Source organism: Cebidichthys violaceus, unplaced genomic scaffold (assembly GCF_023349555.1).
Source record: "Cebidichthys violaceus isolate CVI_PGR_0920_01 unplaced genomic scaffold, fCebVio1.0.p SCAF_10, whole genome shotgun sequence".
Lineage (NCBI taxonomy): Eukaryota > Metazoa > Chordata > Actinopteri > Perciformes > Stichaeidae > Cebidichthys > Cebidichthys violaceus.
The window spans coordinates 6626474-6647835 of record NW_027176263.1 but is presented as its reverse complement, the minus strand read 5'-3'; the positions used below and the strand labels follow the sequence as shown (position 1 = coordinate 6647835).

The 21362-nt window shown below is 42.7% G+C and overlaps 2 protein-coding genes across 2 annotated transcripts; one reads left to right on the top strand and one right to left on the bottom strand.

The window, feature by feature from the left end:
- The first annotated feature begins 246 nt into the window (after positions 1 to 246).
- trim8a (tripartite motif containing 8a) lies at positions 247 to 10501 on the top strand. The gene is made up of 7 exons (XM_068722918.1): positions 247 to 536; positions 1155 to 1758; positions 7120 to 7215; positions 7867 to 8100; positions 8461 to 8492; positions 8992 to 9107; positions 9223 to 10501. Exons 2-7 carry the CDS (start codon positions 1189 to 1191, stop codon positions 9876 to 9878), a joined length of 1704 nt encoding a protein of 567 aa, XP_068579019.1. The 5' UTR covers positions 247 to 536; positions 1155 to 1188; the 3' UTR covers positions 9879 to 10501.
- A 7774-nt stretch (positions 10502 to 18275) lies between these two features.
- Positions 18276 to 20997, bottom strand: npm3 (nucleophosmin/nucleoplasmin, 3). The gene is made up of 5 exons (XM_068717573.1): positions 20839 to 20997; positions 20590 to 20675; positions 20279 to 20398; positions 20095 to 20188; positions 18276 to 19169 (listed from the first exon to the last, which is right to left on the bottom strand). Exons 1-5 carry the CDS (start codon positions 20909 to 20911, stop codon positions 19066 to 19068), a joined length of 477 nt encoding a protein of 158 aa, XP_068573674.1. The 5' UTR covers positions 20912 to 20997; the 3' UTR covers positions 18276 to 19065.
- Between the last annotated feature and the right edge of the window lie 365 nt (positions 20998 to 21362).

Genomic DNA, 21362 nt, shown 5'->3' with positions numbered 1-21362 from the left:
CTACCCAAAAGCAAAGCGTCCACAATCTTTCCCCTCGTGCACCTACCCTCTTTTGGGCCCCTGGGGGCCTCTGTCCCGGCCCAGCCCAGGACTCCACTTCAGAAACCCGTGGTGCAAAGAATGACGGGTCACACAAATGTCTCCTGCTCATTTCCAGTCTCTCCGGTAGAGTTTGCTGTGGCCTCGTTCCCTCTGCCTTCCTCCTCTCGGCTCCTCCCCGTCTCTGTGTCGGCTCTGTGACGGGTCACGTTGTCGGAGGAGGAGGAGGAGGGGGGGCAGTCGGTGTGGAAGCACTGAGCTCCATACCGACGAGTCACCGTCTGCACGCACTTACCATTAAATATTAGTCAAAAGAGTTGACGGGAAAGCAAAACCAGCCGGATAAACATCGTCTCAAACCCCCGGCGTGGAGCGGGTACGTCGGACACACGGCTGGAATCTTACCCGGAGGAGCTCGATCTCACCGCGGGCTGGATGCGAAGCTCGGCGTTATAGGTGCACCGGAGTCTGCCGACGACATGGGGAATAAATAGTTGGTAACGTTGCTTTAATTCTACAATTACACATCTAACACGTCTCGTTAGACTACCGTAGCGCTTTGCTGACGATAGGAAAGAGCGTCTTCGCGTGAAAACAAAATGTCAGTGGAGCCAGTGACATTGTATCAGTCCTTTTTCCCGTGTTATTCTGTAGCAAGTTGTCACTTGCTTTCCAAACGCTACAGCTTGTACCGTCCTGTCGCGAATTCTCCAAACGAGAGTTCACGAGCCGATTGTTTCATTGTCGTTGTACGTAATTGTTTGACTGTGACAACTGTTTTGAGATGTGTTGTCGAAGTTTCACTGTGGTCGCACTTCGTTGGACACTTGACTTCATCTGACCTGTTTCTTGTAAGTCAGTCGTCGCCTGCTAAAGCTCCGTTTGCTCATTGTTGGAGGCTACTGTTACTCCTCATGCGCATTTAACCCCAAAATAATTTCTGCTGTTGGTGCTCGGCCCACATCGTTCTTTGCCATTTTGGACGAGACGTAATTCAAGTAGAAATAAGTTTGTGGTAGGCTTAATTTGAATAAGGGTATTTATTTAATGTGTTTATAGATAAGACGCCCAGTAATACATATTTAAAAATTAATTCTCAGTCTTGCTCTTTTCAGTCCACACATCAGCGGTTTGGATCCAGCTGAAGTCATGGATGAAAGTTGGAAAAACTGCTTCGAAGAGGAGCTTCTGTGTCCCATCTGCCTGAATGTTTTCGACGAGCCCATCCAGCTGCCGTGCAAGCACAACTTCTGCAAGGGCTGCATCTCTGAGGCCTGGGCCAAAGACAGCGCCGCGGTCCGCTGTCCCGAGTGTAACCACGACTACGAGCAGAAGCCCACGCTGGAGAAGAACTTCAAGCTCGCCAACATAGTGAAGCGCTTCAATGCACTGAACACCGACAAAGTCCCCGCCGTGCTGCACTGTGTCCTCTGCAGACGAGGGCCCCCGCTGCCCGTGCGGAAAGTCTGCCTGCGCTGCAAGGAGCCCTGCTGCCAAACTCACATCCAGACGCACCTCCAGCAGCCGTGTGCGGCCCCGGGACACCTGCTAGTCGACGCCGAGGAGCTGAGCGCTTGGACCTGTCCCAGTCATGAGGAGTACAGGCTGCTCCACTGTGAGGAGGAGCAGGTGGCTCTGTGTCCGTTCTGCTGCATCTCTCACTGCACTAACCAAAGACACACAGTGTGCGATGTGGACACGCAACGCATACAAATGCAGGTACATAAATTGCTCCCACACATACTCTCTCTGCACTTCGCTTGAAACTATCCGCTGACAGGCAGGTGACAGTCAAAAGATTTTGATAGAAGCACTTTCTTCCATGGATTTTAATTTCAAGGAAGCAGACCCTTCTTTCAGTTAATCAGTCCTTTTCTCTTTGCCTCTTCCTTTTATTCTTATCTGATGTGAGAGGACCGGACAGGTGAAAGCCGACCCCTCGGGGTAGATAATAGCACACACACACACACACACACACACACACACACACACACACACACACACACACACACACACACGCACACACATGCACACACATGCAGGCATACGTCCCACACAGCTTTTAACCTTGATCAAACCACCCATTCCACACTGCCACGCCTTCACATTAGCCGCCCTGTGCCCTCGGGTAAGTGCTGTGATGCAATCTGCATCCACCGGAAATGATGACCCCTGTGCAGCGGGGGTGGATCCTCCTGTAGTTGTTATGTTAGCTTCCCCAATCAGTTTCAGGACTTGTTCAGGGGGGGAGCTGCATACTAGTACGGCTATAGAGGCGGATGGATTAACTGACGTACTGTTTTTGAGAAGAAAATGCGGGTAGTGTGCGAGTTTTCTCAAGTCAGCAAGTTTATAACTTTGCATTTCAGCCATTGGTCAGCAGGAGGTGGGCGTTTTCAGGGAGACAAAGGTAGAAAAGAAGGGAAGGGAAAGAGGAATTCAACAATATGAGTTTAAATATGACTGACGGCATGTGAATAATAAACTGCCTTGGCAGGGGTTGACCTCAGGATGCAAGGAGGAATGCGGTGTCTCACATAAGGCCAGGGTGTCATGGCTGCGTCCACTCCTGTATTTTCCTTTTAGTTCAATACATCATTTCAGTTCACTCTCTTTTCACAAGTCTAATGTAAGTGGCAAGGTGTAAAAAAACACAGCCACCCACTCTGCCTCATACACATTTCTTCTGTTTCTTCTCTGTCGGCGAAGGGGCGGAAGTGAGAATCGGATTAGTTTTAGCATCTGCCATGTTGCGGCCTTAATATGTTTGGTGATTGTGTTATTCCAGTTGGGAAAGTTACAGACGCACTTCTTTCCGGTGTGTGTGGCTCACAAAGTTCTAAATCGTTTCGAAATATTTGGTGAAAACTGTTGCTCCGGAGCTATAATTGGGACAAAAGATGTCTGTTCAGCCCTTTCCACAGCTGCTGTCGCTACACACACACACACACACACACACACACACACACACACACACACACACACACACACACACACACACACACACATACATATCGTTCTGTTCTTTGACAACTGTATGTTCGCAGGGTAAATGGAGATATCCAGGAGTCGGAGTTCCTGTCTCTTCTCAGATGAACACGGTCCATGCTTGGGCCTTTAGTCACAGAGTGCACTCTCATACTGATAAATGTGGAGTTAGGCTTCTTGTCCATTTCTTCAAGTAATTCGAGGCCAAAGTGGCTTCTCTTCAGCTCTTACTAAGAGGTCGTTCTCCTTGACAGAGCTGTGGTCTATTTTGGTAAAAGGATTTTAAATTCCCCTGGCAGCACTCTTGTTGCTTTTGGGATAAACAAAAAAGGGAAAAAACCAATGTAGCTATGTTCATATCTTTGGCTCTCCATGGAGACTTTTACAGTAACCTTTTGCAAGGCTCGCTGGTAATTTGGAGACGAGAAAGGAAGAGTAATATAATAGTAATGTCGGCCCTGGGACAGACGGAGGTGGAGCCCTCCCACTCAGCCTCACCTTGGTTTTCTCCGGCACCACAGCAGGAAACCATCGCTCATGGAAGCTCTTCCGTCTGCAGTTTCTTGTATCTGGGCTGGAGTGAGTCAGTTACCCAGAATGCTGAGGGCAGTCCATTGACATCAGACGTGGGGAATAGTCGTCAGTCGATTGTGAAAGAGGCTCTCTGTTCATTGAGCCCGAGGCTCTTCATTTAAACATGAGCTTCCTGGCAACCCGCGGGTGTCTGGATGCCTAAATAGGACAGTGGGGAAAGTGATCATTGGTGGATTTAATCTTGATAAAGGTAGACTTTCACACTGCTACAGAGACCAGCCACCAGACAGTTCCCTCCTGTCCCCTTGTGCTATTTCAAGCACACAAGACCAAAAAAAAAGGGAATTGGAGGAAACATGGCAAAATGAGGAAGACATGGTTGTTGACTAGAAGCATCCAGGCACAGAAAAGCTGTCACTTTATTCATACAAGTGTGCCGTTTGAAAAGTAGTGCGCACACAATACATGAAAAACTGGATGAGACAAGAAACGCAGCCAAGGAACTAAGTGGCATGTGAGTTTAAAGGGCAGATTCGGTTGTTTGAAGAGGACTCTTAACCTTAAACTGACTGTATGAGCAAGATGTGGTGTGGAAACGTAGTACAGGTTTGGGATGTGTCATGAGTGTGTGACACATGATAAGGGACCACACACACTTTTCAATAAGATGATACCCATGTCACCGCCCCTTTAGGTGCACAAAAGTAATTGCATTAAACTTAAGCTGCTAACGGTAGCTACTTAGCAAAACTAAAGGCTGTCTACTTGTGTGTATCGTTAAGGCTTGACAAACACAATTAATTCCTATGTATGAAAACAAATTGCTGCTTTTGTTTTTGAACAAAGATAAGCTCCACCAACTTACCACCTCGCCCCTGTGCTTGTTGTGTGTCCTCATCATTGATCGATTAAGTAGAACGGGATGTGCTGTGGTGAAATGGCCAACCATTCATCAAACATAACTTGCTCAGCCAGCCCTCATGCCGATGGAACATGTGATAGAAACAATATAAGGAACTGCTCATCTTAACATTGCTCTGAAGTGCAGTCAGTGGTCAAAAACTCCACTGGGTTATATGTTCCAGAAAATGTAGAATTAAGAGTAGTTTCTTTTAGAGGTGTAGATATCAATGAACTTCCTCCAAAGTAAAAATGTAACAACACGCGGTTACCTAAAGGCAGGCTTGTTGCCCCAGCACCTGTATAACATATAATAAATATAATTGATAATTTTATGATTTTGGGCTTGCTTTAACATCTCAGGTTGGTCCCCATCTCTTGTGCTCACACCGTGTTGGCCTTTTTACCATAAAGTAAAATGCGTCCTTTTATTTTTCCAGTGAGACCTCCTTTAATGCTGACGGTCAACACTGCTACAGGGATGCAAATAGTGGACTTGAAGCTTAGCGACTAGCCAACATCAAAGTTAACTAACACAGTTAGAGGAGGTGTCACTTATTCACTACTCTCGTTATAAACGACACTCAATCGTTTACTGACGAAGCATTGCATTGTGGGATTGTAGGCAGAAAGTAATACCATGAATTCAGAAGTTGGACCCTCAGCCAGTGACTAGCTAATGTTAAGGGAGCATTTAGCTGATCGGGATTGGTGGAGACCAAAACGGTGCTAAAAGGAGAATGAGTATTGGACCTACATTTATTGGGTGGCCATATTATTTGAATGTTGGTCTGATCCTCCTGGATGTGTGATTAGGCTACTGCTTGCTAACACATTCGGCAACAATTCTTTAAAGTAAAAAAATGTCAGTGTTGTGTTTACAGGTTGTTTGGCTGTCCCTAATGCCTAGTTCACACTACATAACTGTAGTCCTGATTTTTTTTGTTCCCAGACCAAAGACAAAATCCCCAGATCAGAGACAAATCCGCGTTTGCTTTGCGCTCGCACATTGGCGATTGAGCGCCATGTGTGTGAGCGGGAGCTACAGCCAATGAGAGTGCAGGAAACGGGTTTAGGGGAAACCTGGCGGAGGGGTTGCCTCGCCTGTAGCATTCCTTTGTGTTGCATTGTCAGTTGTTGTTGCACCTAGGGTGTCGGATGAATAAACGTAACGTTTAACACAGGGACTGATCTACACCGGGTGAATAGTAAAGACATGTGCAAACAGGCTACTATGTGAACATCAACCAGCATGGCTACGCCCGTGTCACTTCTCGCGTGTTTTGTTTTGTCTTAGTTTGGAGACCTCATCTGGGATTCCTCCTGGTGAAAGATCTTGTAGTGTGTTGCCGGTCAGTTATACAGTGTAAAAAATCACAACAACTTTCAAGACATCCGATCACAAGACACCAAGTCGGGTAGTGGGAACCTAGCTAGAGCGGCCCAAAAGAATCCGTTCATGTGGTTTTTCACTTGTTAGTGCATCATTTGTCAATAGACAAAGTCCTTGTCACATTCAAAGTTACCTAAAATTGTGAACCATGTGAACTGGAAGAGACTGAAATCTTTCTGCTGTTACCCAGGTGAAAATAGGGAATATGCAAACTATTACATGTTGGCTAGTATTTAATGTAATTTAGAGTATTTTTGTTTTAGAAACTAGAGGGACTGTTGCAAGTGTTCTCTCTGGTTTAGTATAGTTGCCAGCCAGTTGTTGTACATAAGACTCCATGAGTGTTGTAAGCAGCTGAAGAGGGCTGTTGCTGTGATACCACAACGTAGCTACCCTGAAACTCGCTCACTAGAGACCGCAGGAATGTCCTCACTCTCCCTATCGCTCTTTTTTGATTCAAACTTTCCCTCTGTTGGTTTCACCCTCCTTTTTGTATGTCTTTCTCACTTTCTTTCTGTCCATTCTTGGCATGTGCAAGCGGAGCCCAATAGCACTTTTTCCCTCCCGTTCCCTTCCTTTCTCCCATGCACACTCATGCGGAGGGAGAGAGAGCCGACCTCGGCATTATGCACACAGACATGACAATCTGTCACTGACACAGAGGGCCAGTGCACACAATGGGAGCAATGCATGTGGCAAAATGAGAAAGCAGAGAGGGGTAGTGAGACACCCACCGCTTTCTGCTCCCTCACATACACATTAGCTTTCACATATAAATACATACACAAGGCTTTGTTGCCATGACAGCAGGTCTTCACTTATTTGGGCATGGTGCTTTTCCCATGCAGAAGCAGTTCATTAAAAAGCGTACCTGCCCTCCCCCCTGTTCCTAGTTAGCTGTCAGCCTGTGACAGTAGATTGATTTCCATCTCCTGCGGTAAATGGAGAAGGATTATGTTTACCGGCTCTTTGACTGGCCTTTGGCTCTTTTTGCACTCTAGCTGAGTCCATGCAGGAAGTAGGCTGGCCCCAACAATGGACTCCACTTGATGTAGCAGGGACAAACAGAGATGAAATCAGAGATGGATTTGTGCAATTGCGTTTGCATTTTCTGGTGCTTTCCTCATTGACAAATGTGGAGATTGTCTTTGTGACTCGTGAATAGCAGCCAGAGGAACAAAAAAGAGTTAGTATTTTATATTTTTGGTGTTTCCTGTTGTGGTTCATCTGTCTAATCCATCTTCTTGTATGTCACCTCTCAACAGGCCATGCTGATGAGGCAGCAAGGCAGACTGGATGGTCGTGTTCAGAACATCGATGAGCAGCTGACCAAGCTGGAGTCAGACAAGACGCTGATGAAGGTACAGCACGGCGCACACATTTCATGTACTTACGGAGAACATTATCAGTACGCAGTCCTCGGTTCTTTGTCATTGTGTGGGTTTGGTGCTATAATTTTCGTCCACACGCTGCTGTAATGAAACGACTCTGTACCTTTGTTCACTGTTGCAAAAATGAAGAGAAAATGTAATTTATCTCCAGCTTTGAATGGCTGGTGCTTCGGGGTGGAAAATGCATTTTGCAAATGACTTTTCCGCTTCAAAAAGCACCGATTTCACAAAATGAAGTAAGAAGGAAAAAATATTTGAACCTACAATAACTAAACACATCAATTAATTCCTGTGTATTGAAGCTTTTTTTTGTTGCTGAATGGTATTAATTGTAATGTATGTAGTATACTGTAGACCCTTATGTTAAGACATTGAAGACATAATTGGTAAAAAGGCAAAGTTGCATGTAAAAGTTTGCATTTAATTTTGCACTTTCGGGGGATTCATACGGGACAGATTAGAGAGAGAATGGTGAAATCAAAAGTGATGCCCTTTGAGTATTTTTTTTATTATTCAACCATTGCTAGTAAATTCAATTTGACATGTAAAAGAGGTGGCGTGCTCTATATTTGGTGCAAGTGTATGTGTTTGCAGATCAACATGTCCCCCCATCCTCCACAGGACGCAGTGTCTGAACTGAAGGAGCGAGCGAGAGCCCAGTATCAGAGGATGCATGCGCTGCTAGAAGCCAACCAGGCTGAAACCATGCAGATGCTGGAGAGCACCTACACCACGTATGTGAGGAAAAACTCCCAGCAGGTTTTGCAGCTCAACGAGAAGCGCCAGGAAGCAGAAAAGCTCCTGAGCTCCGTACAAACGTTCTTCAAAAGAGCAGACGGCATTAACTTCATGAAGGTACGAATAGCGCTCATGTCTGTACAGCCACACAAACGCACAAAACACACACACCTACTGAAAAATGTTTTACAGTGTTTGTATCCACAGAATCAAATGTTCTGCTCTCAAGAACACAAAAACAATGTCACTGTCACACACCAATGAATGTGTTCTCCTATAGATTAGATTAGATTAGATTTCTTTATTTGTCATTGCATGTTCTACAACGGAACTTTGTCTGAACAGTCTTTTCTGTTTAGCAGCATATCAAATAATCTCATCCATACTCAAGAATATAATAAAAAAGTAAAAAAGTAGCTGTTTGTTGAAGGCAGGTGGTGGGTCTGAATGACCGGTGCATCTTATTGTCTTTTTCAGAACACAAAACCGTATCAGCTGCTAATGGACAGGTGAGCATTCTACTTCTATTCCATGTCACTTGACTGCTACGTGATTGTATTTGTTGTTGTAGTAATGTGTTTGGTTGAGAAGCTGTTCCTTTCTTTAACTAAACCAGTGATGCTTTCGTGCACATTTCTTTTGGTGCACTGACCCTCATTCTGCTATCATTGAGGTTAGAACATTGGATAGACAAATATTCTCTTTCCAACCACAATTCATTTTTCATATAGCTGTATCTATTCTGAGGGCCCTAGTAAATACAGAGGAATATGCAATCAACCACAGTTTTTTTCTTTATTGTTATTATTCATTTAATCCTACCCACAATGTGTATTCAATCTTCACTGATGCATGTAGGTATACGTCATTTGACAAGCAAAGTATGTTTCCAGTCTTCCAGTCAAGTAAAACGCAAGCCTCAAGGTGCAGAATGCATCTCAAGCAACGGTGCAAACGGCTTACTGAATCTGGTCCACAGTATATTATGTGTCTCTTTTTTTTTTTTAGGTCAAACACGCACCTGAGTAGTACCATCCCTCCACTCCGAGTGGGCCAGCTCAATTCTCATCATTTGCTGTCTGAACTTTCAACAAGAGAAAAGAACATACGAAAAATGCTGGAAGGTAAGAAAAAATTGGAACGAGTAACTAGAGATGAGGGAGAAGTGTATTTAAATGATCAATCTTTGGGATATAGTATAGTCAGAATGAACTATTGTTTTGTTTTTGCCATTCTCAGAACCGTTCAATGAGGCGCCCATTCTTGAGATTGTCCAGTCTCACAGCAGCTCTGCTGGCTCTCACATGGGGACGGGTTCAGGACTACAGAAGAGGAAATATGGCATGGCTTTCCTGGAGAGTAACACAACAAACTCCACCTCCCAGGATCCTCCGCCATTGCTCTACAGCAGCAAAAAAACCTTCCTGGCTGATCAGACCCATCATGCCTCATCCATGTATTCCTCTGAAGGCCTCTCCCAGAATCCCCACGTTGGTCCCGGCCATGGCCGACTCCTTGGCACTGCAGCCCATCACATGGTGGGTCTAGGGTCCAGTAGCCACCACTCAGGGACCATATTCACCCCCTCCCATTTCCCCAGTGGAGGTGCCTCGCAACAAGCCATGTACGAAGGGAGGAAAGTACTGATGTGCACTCTGAATAACTGCTGCTGCTCCAGGGCCCCCGCTGCTCGCGCCCGGCCTCCGTACCCAGCATCGGACTCCTTCCCCTCCATGACCTCTCAGGAGTTTCCCCCACATGCCCCGCTACCTACAAGCCAGCCGCTGCAGCATTTTCCCATGAGGGGAATGATGGAAGCCTCACAGACAGCCAGGCACCCTGACTTCTACGGGCTGTATGGCCAGTCTTCAACCAAGCATTATGGGACCAAGTAATAAACCACAATCAGCATTTGTTCCCTTCTCATGAAATCAGAATTATCATCAATATCCATGTTTGCTTTTTGTTACTTTCCATTTTGGAGAGATATGTTATCAATTTGTGTCTCCAACCCGCCATCGTGGTTAGATTATTTTGACATTTACTCGACCCCATTTTGGGAAACCATGCCCTGTTAATGTTGGTAGCCCGGTTTACTTCTTGAATCACAGTGGCAGTAGTCATGCTGTAATTTGACAACAAGTTTGTATTTTATTTATTTTCCGTTTCAATTCGACTGGAAGTGCTAATGTGAATAATGTAGTCTTAAATCCTTTCAGGCAGTGAACAAAATAAATAACATATCCTTCATCATGAGTCCTGACATGGGACTCCAGAGACTTCAGTGCCTAAAAAGACTGTTAACGCTCTTATTGTACTTGCAAGTTCCTAGCTCTTGATTATTTCCTGTTTGCGGCTGAAAGCATGCAGGGAGCCTCTCCATGCACTCCAAAGTCCATGTGGCTTTAGAAACACACTGGACTTCAAATGCTTGTCAGGTTTTTCATGAATTTTTATACAAGATTATGAATAAACCAAAATCAGTGGAAAATATAAAATAAACAAGCATATTACTTAACCTTTTGTTGTATTTTAAGCATGGGTTCACACAGTTTAATGTAATCTTGTGGGCTTTTATCCATGGTTATAGTGTAAACTTTAAACAGTGACACAGAGGTCAGATTAAACTGAGACGCACATTGTGTGATTTGTTTAGGTTAAGAGGTTTTACAGTTTAACTCTGGGTTACAGTTGAAATGTCAGCCTCCTGTAAAAATATAAGAAAAGCCGTTATTGTAGTGCATCCCACCCTGCAGCTCACCCACAAGCTATTCATAGGCTCAAAGACTTGTAAATGAGGGGAAAAGAAGACACTGGGTGACCACATGTTTGAGAAATACTGCATTCAGAGGAATCTCAGAACACGGTGGAGGAGGTTTGGACAATGATTTGTTACAGGCCAGGCCACAGAAGGCCCATTATCTGCCAATTTAGGACAGTTCACTTCCTTGTCAACATCCTGGTCTCTGGCAGAATCTCTGTCTCGTCCCTCTTTGTCTCGTTATTGGTGCTCATTGTCAAGTTAGGTCAGAAAACAGGAATAACTGATGAGCAGCACCTCCCTCCCCTCACCTCTTCGTCTCCCGGGGTATAATTTTCCGGGGCTCGACGCGGAGGAGGAGGAGGAGGATATAAGCGAAGAGTTTTAATGAGGGCTGGGACAGCATAGTCATCTACTTATCTGTCACTCATACTCCTTTCATCATTCCCCTCCCCCCAGCTAGACGGTGAGATAGATGGAGCGAGCTGAGGGGCGGGGTGGAGGGCTTAGAGGGAGGAGAGGAGAAAGGGAGGAATGGTTAGAGAGGGGAGGGGGAAATGCAGAGTGTGGCACATCACTTATTTATGGGTTATGAAATGTTCTGCCCTCTTGTTACGTTCTCCTTTTCTCTTGTCCAGTCTGTCTGTTGCTTTTTTCTGTGTGAACACATACATTTTTGATATTCTCTCCAAAGAGCTCGGCCACCTTTAGCGGTGAATACACGCGGCAGAGTAGGAGGAGCTGAGGTTTAGTTACAGTGTGGCATGAATCTGACATTGTGTGTGTGTGTGTGTGTGTGTGTGTGTGTGTGTGTGTGTGTGTGTGTGTGTGTGTGTGTGTGTGTGAGTGTGAGTGTGAGTGTGAGTGTGAGAGAGAGAGAGAGAGAGAGAGAGAGAGAGAGAGAGAGAGAGAGAGAGAGAGTGTGTGTGTGTGAGAGAGAGAGAGAGAGTGAAAGCCTATTAGCATTCCCCTTGAGCACCGTTCCTTCTGTGTGTTATTAATAAAACATACAGTAGATGTCCTGAAGGAGGCCATACCATTAATTTAATCCATATAAATAATTTCATTCATAGCTGCATTTTCATACATTGTCATTTTTAAATCAAGGATTTAAATGGTAAAGAGTCTTACTTTGTTTTGAAAATAGTACAAAATATTTGAGTGTCCACGACAGTTCATTACTCAGTCTCATAGTAATTTATCAATCTTTGCGTAAGCACCAAAGGTGTGTAGCTTAGTGTGTGTTTGGTTCGTGCAAGTCGATTCCTGTTGTGTGAGCGAATGTGTGCTCAGGTGTCGGAGCTCAATCAGCCAGTTACTGTGTGGTTCCTCATATACTGTATGTGCAAAAGTGGGTTCTGCATATGCGTGTGTGTGTGTGTGTGTTTGTTTGTTCTCAGTGAGGTTACATATAGGGTACAGGGTGATGCACTTGACAGCTGTGCTCTGTTGTGGCAGGTGTGTTGAGCTGTATATGTATGAGTACAACACGCCCCTGCTTGCAGCAGGACGTGTGTGTGTGTGTGTGTGTGTGTGTGTGTGTGTGTGTGTGTGTGTGTGTGTGTGTGTTTTCAATGCATGGGAAACTGTCAGCTGTTGTGCAGCTGTTGTTTGTGTGCTTTAGTCAGTGTTTAGATCTACTATTGGAGTTACAGTGGGCACTCTCTCTCTCTCTTCCTCTCTCTGTTTTTTTCACACACATTTTCTTGCCCAGCATGCATTACTGCCCAGCAGTACCTGCACCAAGATTAAACAATCAAACAGGGTCAATATAGCCAACAAGAAGGTGGGGTGAAAGTGATCATTTAAAATAAAGAAGATCCCAAAACTCACAAAAATAAATTGGACATAAGAAAACACTTCATCACTGAATAACTCCTGGAATGCACTGAACATCGCTGTTGATATACAGCAGCTGAGGGAGGTGTTTTCCTCTGTAACTCAGGCCTCTGATGAATATTATTGACATTGTCCCAATACATTTGCACAGCTCGCAGCATGTGTAACTGTCCTGTCAGTCCAGTGGTGAATGTGAGAAGTGGCTGACATGGTAACCTAAAGTATCATAGTATTTGGAATACATGAGTGGCCATTAGTGCTATTAGTCTGGACACACACAGATTCTTAGCAGTCCTCCCAGTAACACTGACAGGAACAGGGACGTAAACAGCATAATGCATTCAGAGTGGCTATTCATCAAACATGCAGAATGCTAACCTTCATCTGATAAGGTCTTTGAAATCAGTGCCAAAACTCCAATCAAGGATAGCAGCACACACACACACACACACACACACACACACACACACACACACACACACACACACACACACACACACACACATAAACGGTGCAAAAACATCAAAGACGAGGATCTGTGGCCAATGTTTTTTGATCTACCGATCTATTTTTGCCAGTGGAAATCATTGTAACATAAACCAGTCTTCTGTCGCGTTTCAGCTGAATGGAAACAGGCAACAATAAAACAATGTATACGAGTGGAATAAGCAAAGACAGAAAGGGTGTGTGCAGGTAAACTGTTATGAATATGGCAGGCATGCATTTCAGAGGCCCTCTGTGGAGAACAGCTGTATGCAGTTATTGAGTGAGAATACAGTGGCAGGCTTTAGCTGTGGCTATAGTAACTTTGGCCACACTGTAGTGGCACATGTAAGTATCAGAGGTGGAATAATAACATATCTTTACTCAAGTACTGCACTCCTAAGTATAGTTTTAAATTTATTTGCTGTATTATTATTTTTAGATGGAAAATTATTACTTTTTTCAATAAAAGGCTGTAGTAGAAATTATTAAAATAAACATACCTTACTTTATTAACATTTGTTCATAAGGTATACATGTAATTGCACAATTAAGGGATTACTTTCTACAGTGTGTGTGTGTGTGTGTGTGTGTGTGTGTGTGTGTGTGTGTGTGTGTGTGTGTGTGTGTGTGCGCTGCGTGCTCTGTGTAGGTCTTTACTGGCTGCGCATGATGATGTGATGATGACAAGCTGTCAAACAGGAAGTGGTTTCAGCCAGGTGTTTTTCTTTCACCTACCAAACGTCTGTATCGCACCTCAGATTTACATACATACTTTGAATCTGGACTTCTGGAATTCTTCTTCAGTTGTCTGCCACGTTACAGTTGGGCAGATAAAGCCGACAGAAACTGAGCAGACGAAGACAGGAGTGGTCAAAATCCCCTGTCAACTGTTCCAAGTGTCATAATTTCTCTTTCAGTTTTATTGGTATGTTAAGAATAACTGTACTTTCCAGGATGCTCTTCATTTACTGGAACACTTGCTGGAGAGTCCCCAACACATTTAAAAGAGTTGAAATGTAGACTTTCTTCAAAGTAGTGTTGAGTGTCTTGGTTACATTTGGCAGTAGGCCTATGTAGCGTTAGTTACCTAAATTACTGGAGTGTTTACCTACTTTGGTCCTATATTTGTGGTTGGCAATATGCAAGGCTACAGGCTATTTATTATTATAAGTGGTGGCAACAGGTCGCAGACGACAAAACTGCTTAGATAGAATACAACATTCAAACAAATTGAGGGAGTTGGTGATTAAGATGGATGTAGGGGATGCTTCATCCTGTCGGGAATCAAGCGTTGTGCATGCTTATGGATTTCTGTTACTCGCACCTGCTCTAAATGGCTTTCCTATCTTGAGGAAATGGGTGAAACCACAGGTGGGAATAGTCTGTTTATCTGTCTGTCTGATAGACTCACTGTGATAATCACTCACAGACACTGATGTTTTTAAAATTTTAAATTGCTTTAATAATCCAATTACAGACCTTTTTACAGCAGCCATTTTGACTTGTCACAGTAGGAAAAGCACAGGTATAAATAATAAAATAAATGATGGCTTCATCTATGCAAGCTTCCCAGTAGAGTGACAGTGAGCCAGCATGCACAATACCAGGTGGTAATAAACTATTAATTAAGAGTATAACAGTCACAGGGGCTGTTTGTTGCCTTCAGTAGGTAAAGAGGAGACTTAAAAATAGTCTTTACCAGGAGACCTTTTTTTTGTGGTGACAAGCAAAGCTGAAAGTCTGCATCAGACATGTCACTAACACAATCAATTTGGCATGCATTAAGCCACAGGTCCTAAATCCGATACCAGAGCAAACACACAACATGTCACTGAGTCAGATTTGTCCTTTTATGTGTGCTAATGTTTGTACTCATTGATTTCCCACAGTACAGCTCTCAATAGGCTACATTGGGTAAGTGATACGCGATAATTATGTACATTTCTTACCTCGTTCTCCCTACATGATGCAACAGTGAACCTGAAGTTTTTTTACATTGACGCTCCCCGGTGGGCTCAGAGTACATTTACTAGCTGACTAGGCTTCTTTAATATCACGGACTGTTGAACAGTCTTTCTGCCTTCTGCCACCCTGGCCCAGGTCAGAGGACTGGTGGACAGCTACAGGTAGACGGACAACAAGCCCTTGGCAACCACGGCACATATCTAGATGGATTCAGTCAGTTGGTACAAACAGGAAGTGTTTTGAAATGTGATATGTTGCTTATGGGTGTGTGTTTTAAAGTGGGCAGTATTCCACTGAAGATCAGCAGTTCTACACTTAGAAACCATACAACGCTTTCTTCTACTTGTGAACTATTGAAGGCATGTCACTTCAGGTGAGCCCGGAAACTCGAAACTCAGCAGGGTCATAATTACAATCAACAATGCACTGTTGTGTGACATATTGTTTTTGAGAATGCTGTTCTTCAGGACAGCACTTGCGGCGGTGTTCTGCCAGTCTTCTAGCATCTTTGTCGACTACACCAACCACAAAGCTAAATAATCTTATTTCCCATCACATGCCAACTGCTTTTCTGTAATTCAAGAGAGGGCTAAGAACTACTGATCTGTGGAAGTATTAGAGATCCGCATGCAGTGCATGGATTACTGATTTTAATACAAATGAAGTACCATGAAGTACAGTGAGAGTAATTGAAATTGGCTCATCATAAATATGGCTGATGCTGAGTCACACATTTTTAGCTCATTAAATTAATGAGGCCATCTTATTCCCAGATATATCTTCTTATTTGTCTGCTCTCAAAAATGCTGTGGTAAACATTACATTGTCACCATATGGTTGATGGATAACTAATTATATGTCACAATATATGTCACAAGCTGTTTGGAGAATTGTGTCATTTTATGCTCATGTAAAGCTGTAAAAAAGCTCACATCCTTGCTGTTATGGACAGAAAAATAGCCAGTTTTTTACATTGTAGAATATAATTAATATTTTGTATTTAACATAAAGTATATAGATATGGTAGAACATAATACATATGTTACAGAGGAGCATATAACACAGAATAATCAAACAGAATTTAAAACATAAGAGTCAGCGAAAAAGCCAGAACTGCTACCTCTTTCCCACAAATGTTTATTTGGTGTAGGAGGAACTCTCGATGCGAGACTTTTGATTTTTGCAGTGAGTGATACATTCTTCTCAGTGACATTTCTTTCAACATGAAATGCGTGTTTAACCGCACTGTTCTGGATGCAGCTTTAACCTCTACATGGAAGGTTAAGGACTTAACGCATCACACAGACGCTGGGCCATAAAACCGTTTTATCCAATAAAAGTGGTGTAAAGGTTCACAAAACAGCCACTCAGCGCACATCGAGTCGGATGTGGTTTATGAGTCAGAAAATAAGGAGCAGCAGCACCTGCTTCAAGTCAAGGTGACATTAAATAGTTGGAGCATTGTTGCACATTGATTTGCTATCTGTCCTTTTTTGAGGCTTACTCATCTGGTTTCTAACCTTCCAATCAGCACCATCGTCCCCTCCCAGAGAGAGAGAGAGAGAGAGAGAGAGAGAGAGAGAGAGAGAGAGAGAGATGGCAAAAAAAAGTCAACCACCTGGGATAATGAAGGGTAAGAGCTTGAGTGTGACACCATGATAACGCTAAACCATATCTATTTAAGCTTCCTCTGATTAAAGCATCCTGGCCCTTCTTGTTGTTGTGCCTCCCCCTCAATCCCGTCTCCTTGTTAATAGGAAGCTGCCATCAAGGGCATCACACAGGTGGTCCTTTCTCATGTTGCCATGGCAGCACCTGGCATGACTTACTTGTTGGGACCAAACTCGTCTCACGGACATCTGGTGCTCAGCGGTGTGGTTTGTTCAGCAGTCTCTCCCTCAACCGCTCCCTCTTCTACAAGTTTGAGGTACTTTTAGTGTACATTTTATGGAACTATATACAGTATATACATATCTACTGGACTGCATCTCAAAGGCAAATATTGTGCTTTTTACTCCAGTACAATGTCTGACAGCTTTAGTTACCAGGTGGTTTTCACATACCCTTGCTTTCCAGTGAAAACCATGTCTCTGATGTGTTGATTATGAATGTTTGTGATAAACTGAAGGATGAAGTTTCTTTTTTGGTTTTAGAAAATTCTCCTACTTCTTTCACTGAGTAAACTTTTTAAAAAGCCTCTTGGATCAACTGCATAAATGATTTTTCACAAAGCTGATCTCATGAAAAGTTTGATCTTATAGAACAGGATGCATTACTGTAGATTTAACTACCCAGCAGTATACAAAGAAGTTTAATCTTACCTCCATGGCTCTTCCCACAGAAGTTATGTGACAGCAGCTGACAGATGGACACACCTTTTGCCTGGACTGAGGTTTGTTTGTTATTTTGCAGGTGACAGTTATCTTCCAGATAAGGTAATAAACACTTTTAAATGTGAAGTATATGTGATGAGGAAGTTCCTTCCTTGTAATTTCCTAGCTCTATGGCTGCATCCAATCAGAGTTAAGGAGCTCCATTGCTTCTCAGTATGGAGATGAAGTGCAGTGTGCCTACTTCAATCAGGGAATGTAATGAGACGGAGTGGAACGGCTCTGACAATCTGCAGATGAACCAGTTATACAATCCACTACAGTGATTTGCTGTTTACAGCTGAAGATCATGTTTACATGAGAGGATGTTTGTACAGTGCAGATGTGATCGTAATGTGCATGTCTACGCGATCTACTTTAAGCTTGGCCAATACTTTTTTAAACAGCAACAGTTTAGAAGTGGTGCTTTCTGAGAAAACATTTGTCTTTACTCATTTCTCTAGTTTTTCTATTGCTTATTATTATTTTGAGCCTGTAGACCATGAAGTACAACGATTACAACACGATCCTACAAGAACACAAAATATTTGGATAAATTAATATTTTAATTCAAATGGTTTTGGTCATTTTTGTTGTCTTAAGTTTTGTGCTTATAATGGCAGGCCACTGTTTATCAAATTGGATGAAACCACATCCACAGTCATAATTAAGTAGATCAGCTGAGTTTGTCTTTTTCTGAAATTACATTTTTGTTTATTTAATCAGATCTTTTGAAATTGGTATCCATTAGAATTGAAAACATACACATACAGTTTTTTTTGTAATATTAACTTAAGCACAATAGTGTTTTCTGCTAAGTGGCTAAATAATAAAAAATTACACTAAACTTAAGATACATAAACTTAATGTAATGAGCTTAAAATTCCTTTTTTATTAATGATTTCAAATGGGAGATAAATGAAAACAAACAAAATGTTTGCTTGATGCATTCACTACAGTACAAAATATTCACATTTATGAATGCCATATCACACAGATGAACAATATTTTTGGAACTACAAACAATTGCAAATGGAGATAGTCTTGAGCACTGAGAACATTTAATACATTGGATGTATGCAAGTCATCTGATTGCACCTTTCAGTTGGGCACACACACACACACACACACACACACACACACACACACACACACACACACACACACACACACACACACACACACACACACACACACACACACACACACACACACACACACACACACACACACTTTGCTTTTACAAGAACAGTATCTATAAACAATACCAGAATCCACTGGTGGTAAAACTCATTTTCCACCACTGGTGCAATAACTCCATGTCAGTGGTGCCTGTATCATATACAGTATAAAACACTGGGTATCATTTAATAGCAAAAACAGTTCTTCTACAAGTGAACCTCCTAACCGCAGTTAAATACACTGCTGACAGCGAGAGCTCGCAGTGACAAACTGACGGTGGAAAAGAGAGGCGAGGTCATGATGTCACTTCCTCCAACAGCGTGCTCAGCTTCCACCACACTAAGCATTCACTTGGCTGCGTGGGAGAAGAAGTAACTTTGTAAAACGTGTCAGTCCTGTACAAAAAAAAGTTGTTATTTCTCAAAAACATATCAACGAGTGAGTGCGGCCATTCCAAAAGACTATCAGTGACCTCTCCGTCTACTGCTTCTGCTTCTTCTTTGCTGGTTTAATGGGGCTGATCTCTTCCTCGTCATCATCCTCGTCATCCTCATCAGACAGGTCTGACTCTTCATCCTGTGAGGCTGCGAAGGACGAAGTTAAATCACTGTATTAAATTGAATCCTGGTATTATATTTAAATGTGAGGTCAGTAGAGTGGCTTTTTTGATGATATGCAGCTGCACACATTCATTACAACCAGTGATGAGGGCAACAGAAGGCACCTGCAGTATTGAGAAAGGTGCATATCACAGATTATTTCAAATAAATTACAACCTACATTTAAAACTTAATTGAAATACATTTCCAAGTGTCAAAGGTCTTGGATTTTAATTTGATAATTTTAAATAAATTTGACATTTCATTGCCCAAAGATGCATTTATCTTTTCATGTAGTCAAACTAAAGAGAAACTGAATGGAAAAACTAAGTAACTCAGAACAATAATGATCAAAATGCTTCCTCTATTACATTATGTAGAGAAGCAAAAGTTTGTGGCATCTACTTAGTGTTGAGGATGAAGGTATTACAAAGACACATTAGTTGCTTGGTAATTGCATTCATTGTTCTAAAATGCAAATCAGTGTTTGGCTGTAGCTGTAACAATTATTTTCGTTATCAATTAATCTGCAGATTATTTTCTTGATGAATTAGTCAGTGAAATGAGAGATAAATAATTTAGCAAATCTCAAGGTGACCTATTCAAATAGCTCGTTTGTCCAACCAACAGACCAAAACTAGTTGGAAAAAAAGAATAAAAAATAAGACTATTGACATTTTTAAAAAGCTGGAACCAGAGTATATGACATTTTTGTTTATAAAAATGTTAGAAATGATTAATTGATAATTAAATTGTTGCAAATGTAATTTTTCTGTTAAAATGTTTAACGTAAATAGAAAATATCACTCCCCTATTTCATTAATAGTGAATTTATCAACCGGTGGAGATGTTCTCAGTGGGCCGTTAGCCAAAGCACCGGGTGGTTAAAATAGAAGAATGTAAGTGTTACCTATGAGGTGCAACCCGCTGACGGTAACTGGTCCCGTTCCAGCCTTGAGCCGGATGGTCACTGGTGCTTTCAGCTCAAAGTCTCCCAGACTCACCTGAGGAAGAAAAAGAAGAAGGTCAAAGTTGAGCTACAGCTCCACCATGGCACATTAACCTGCATTTAGAGAGAAATCCCTGCGCTGTACCATGGGCAGGCAGCTGAGGTGAAGGTTGGCGATGGGCACTGAAATGGTCTTTCCTTGGTGGTTCATGGCCGTTACCTCCACCACATTACTCTCCTCCTTGGCGCCCTCTCCCAGACAAACCTGTCGGAGTAAAAGAAACAATTCAGTTCATTCAAACAGACAGTCAGATCAAAGTAGGTTTTTGCTGATTAGAAGACAAAACTGTGGCTTGGATACTTGGATACACACGTTCCTGTAAATCCTGCGTTAGAGTGAGTGAAGTGAGGCCTTTTGCATCCAGTGAATCTGAATAAAACGAACTCTGTACATACTGTTCTGAGTTCAAGGAAGTGCTCCAGGTCCTCCTCTTCGTCTCCTTGGAAAGTGTAGAAAGGTACTTTGGAGGACAGCTCGCAGCCTGGAAGACACATCAACACCAGGATGGGTTTAAGAACAGGTTTTTACGTTGGTATTTCATGTCAGTTAGTGCACTGGCTAAGATACAGAAATATCAGAGCGTGTGCAGAAGAGACCCACGTGTGCGCCGACAGAGCTGATCAACTGTATTAAACGGTTCTTACTGAACAGGAAGCTCTCCAACTTCGATTGACCAGCGAGTCCGAGATCAGAGGAGTCATCGTCGTTGTGAGACATGTTGAAGAAGCACAAAATGCGGGTTTGCTGTTAACGCTTTATAGGCAAATGAACCCTCCACGAAAAATAACAAGCGCGTCGCAAACTACGAGCATGCCTGACGCGTCATCACTGTGCGCCTTTGGTTCTGATATGTATTTATCGATTTTCTCCTCCTTAGACCAATACAATATACCAACAACAATATCACAAGATGAACAAATACATTAATAAGTAGAACAATAAAGGATACATGGCACTGCTTGTTCTAATGTGTAGTTTGACTTTTAAATTCATTAACAATGCCTCTCTGCATGTATAAATATGTATTTTTCCTAATAACTCATGACAACTTATGCATAGATACGATTTTCCATAAGTCAGTGGCTTGTTTCAGGAATAATGCAACTATAAAGGGAAGTTCAAAACACCACAAATCCACGCTTGAGAATTTTGAAACAAAGATCGCTTT

Excerpts from the sequence above, each read along its gene's own strand:
- trim8a (XM_068722918.1), top strand. The coding sequence starts at position 1,189 with ATGGATGAAAGTTGGAAAAACTGCTTCGAAGAGGAGCTTCTGTGTCCC. Across the intron at positions 7,216-7,866 it reads CAGACAAGACGCTGATGAAG|GACGCAGTGTCTGAACTGAA; the intron begins GTACAGCACGGC and ends CATCCTCCACAG. Across the intron at positions 8,493-8,991 it reads TATCAGCTGCTAATGGACAG|GTCAAACACGCACCTGAGTA; the intron begins GTGAGCATTCTA and ends TTTTTTTTTTAG.
- npm3 (XM_068717573.1), bottom strand. The coding sequence starts at position 20,911 with ATGTCTCACAACGACGATGACTCCTCTGATCTCGGACTCGCTGGTCAA. Across the intron at positions 20,676-20,838 it reads GTTGGAGAGCTTCCTGTTCA|GCTGCGAGCTGTCCTCCAAA; the intron begins GTAAGAACCGTT and ends TGTGTCTTCCAG. Across the intron at positions 20,189-20,278 it reads ACCTCAGCTGCCTGCCCATG|GTGAGTCTGGGAGACTTTGA; the intron begins GTACAGCGCAGG and ends TTTCTTCCTCAG.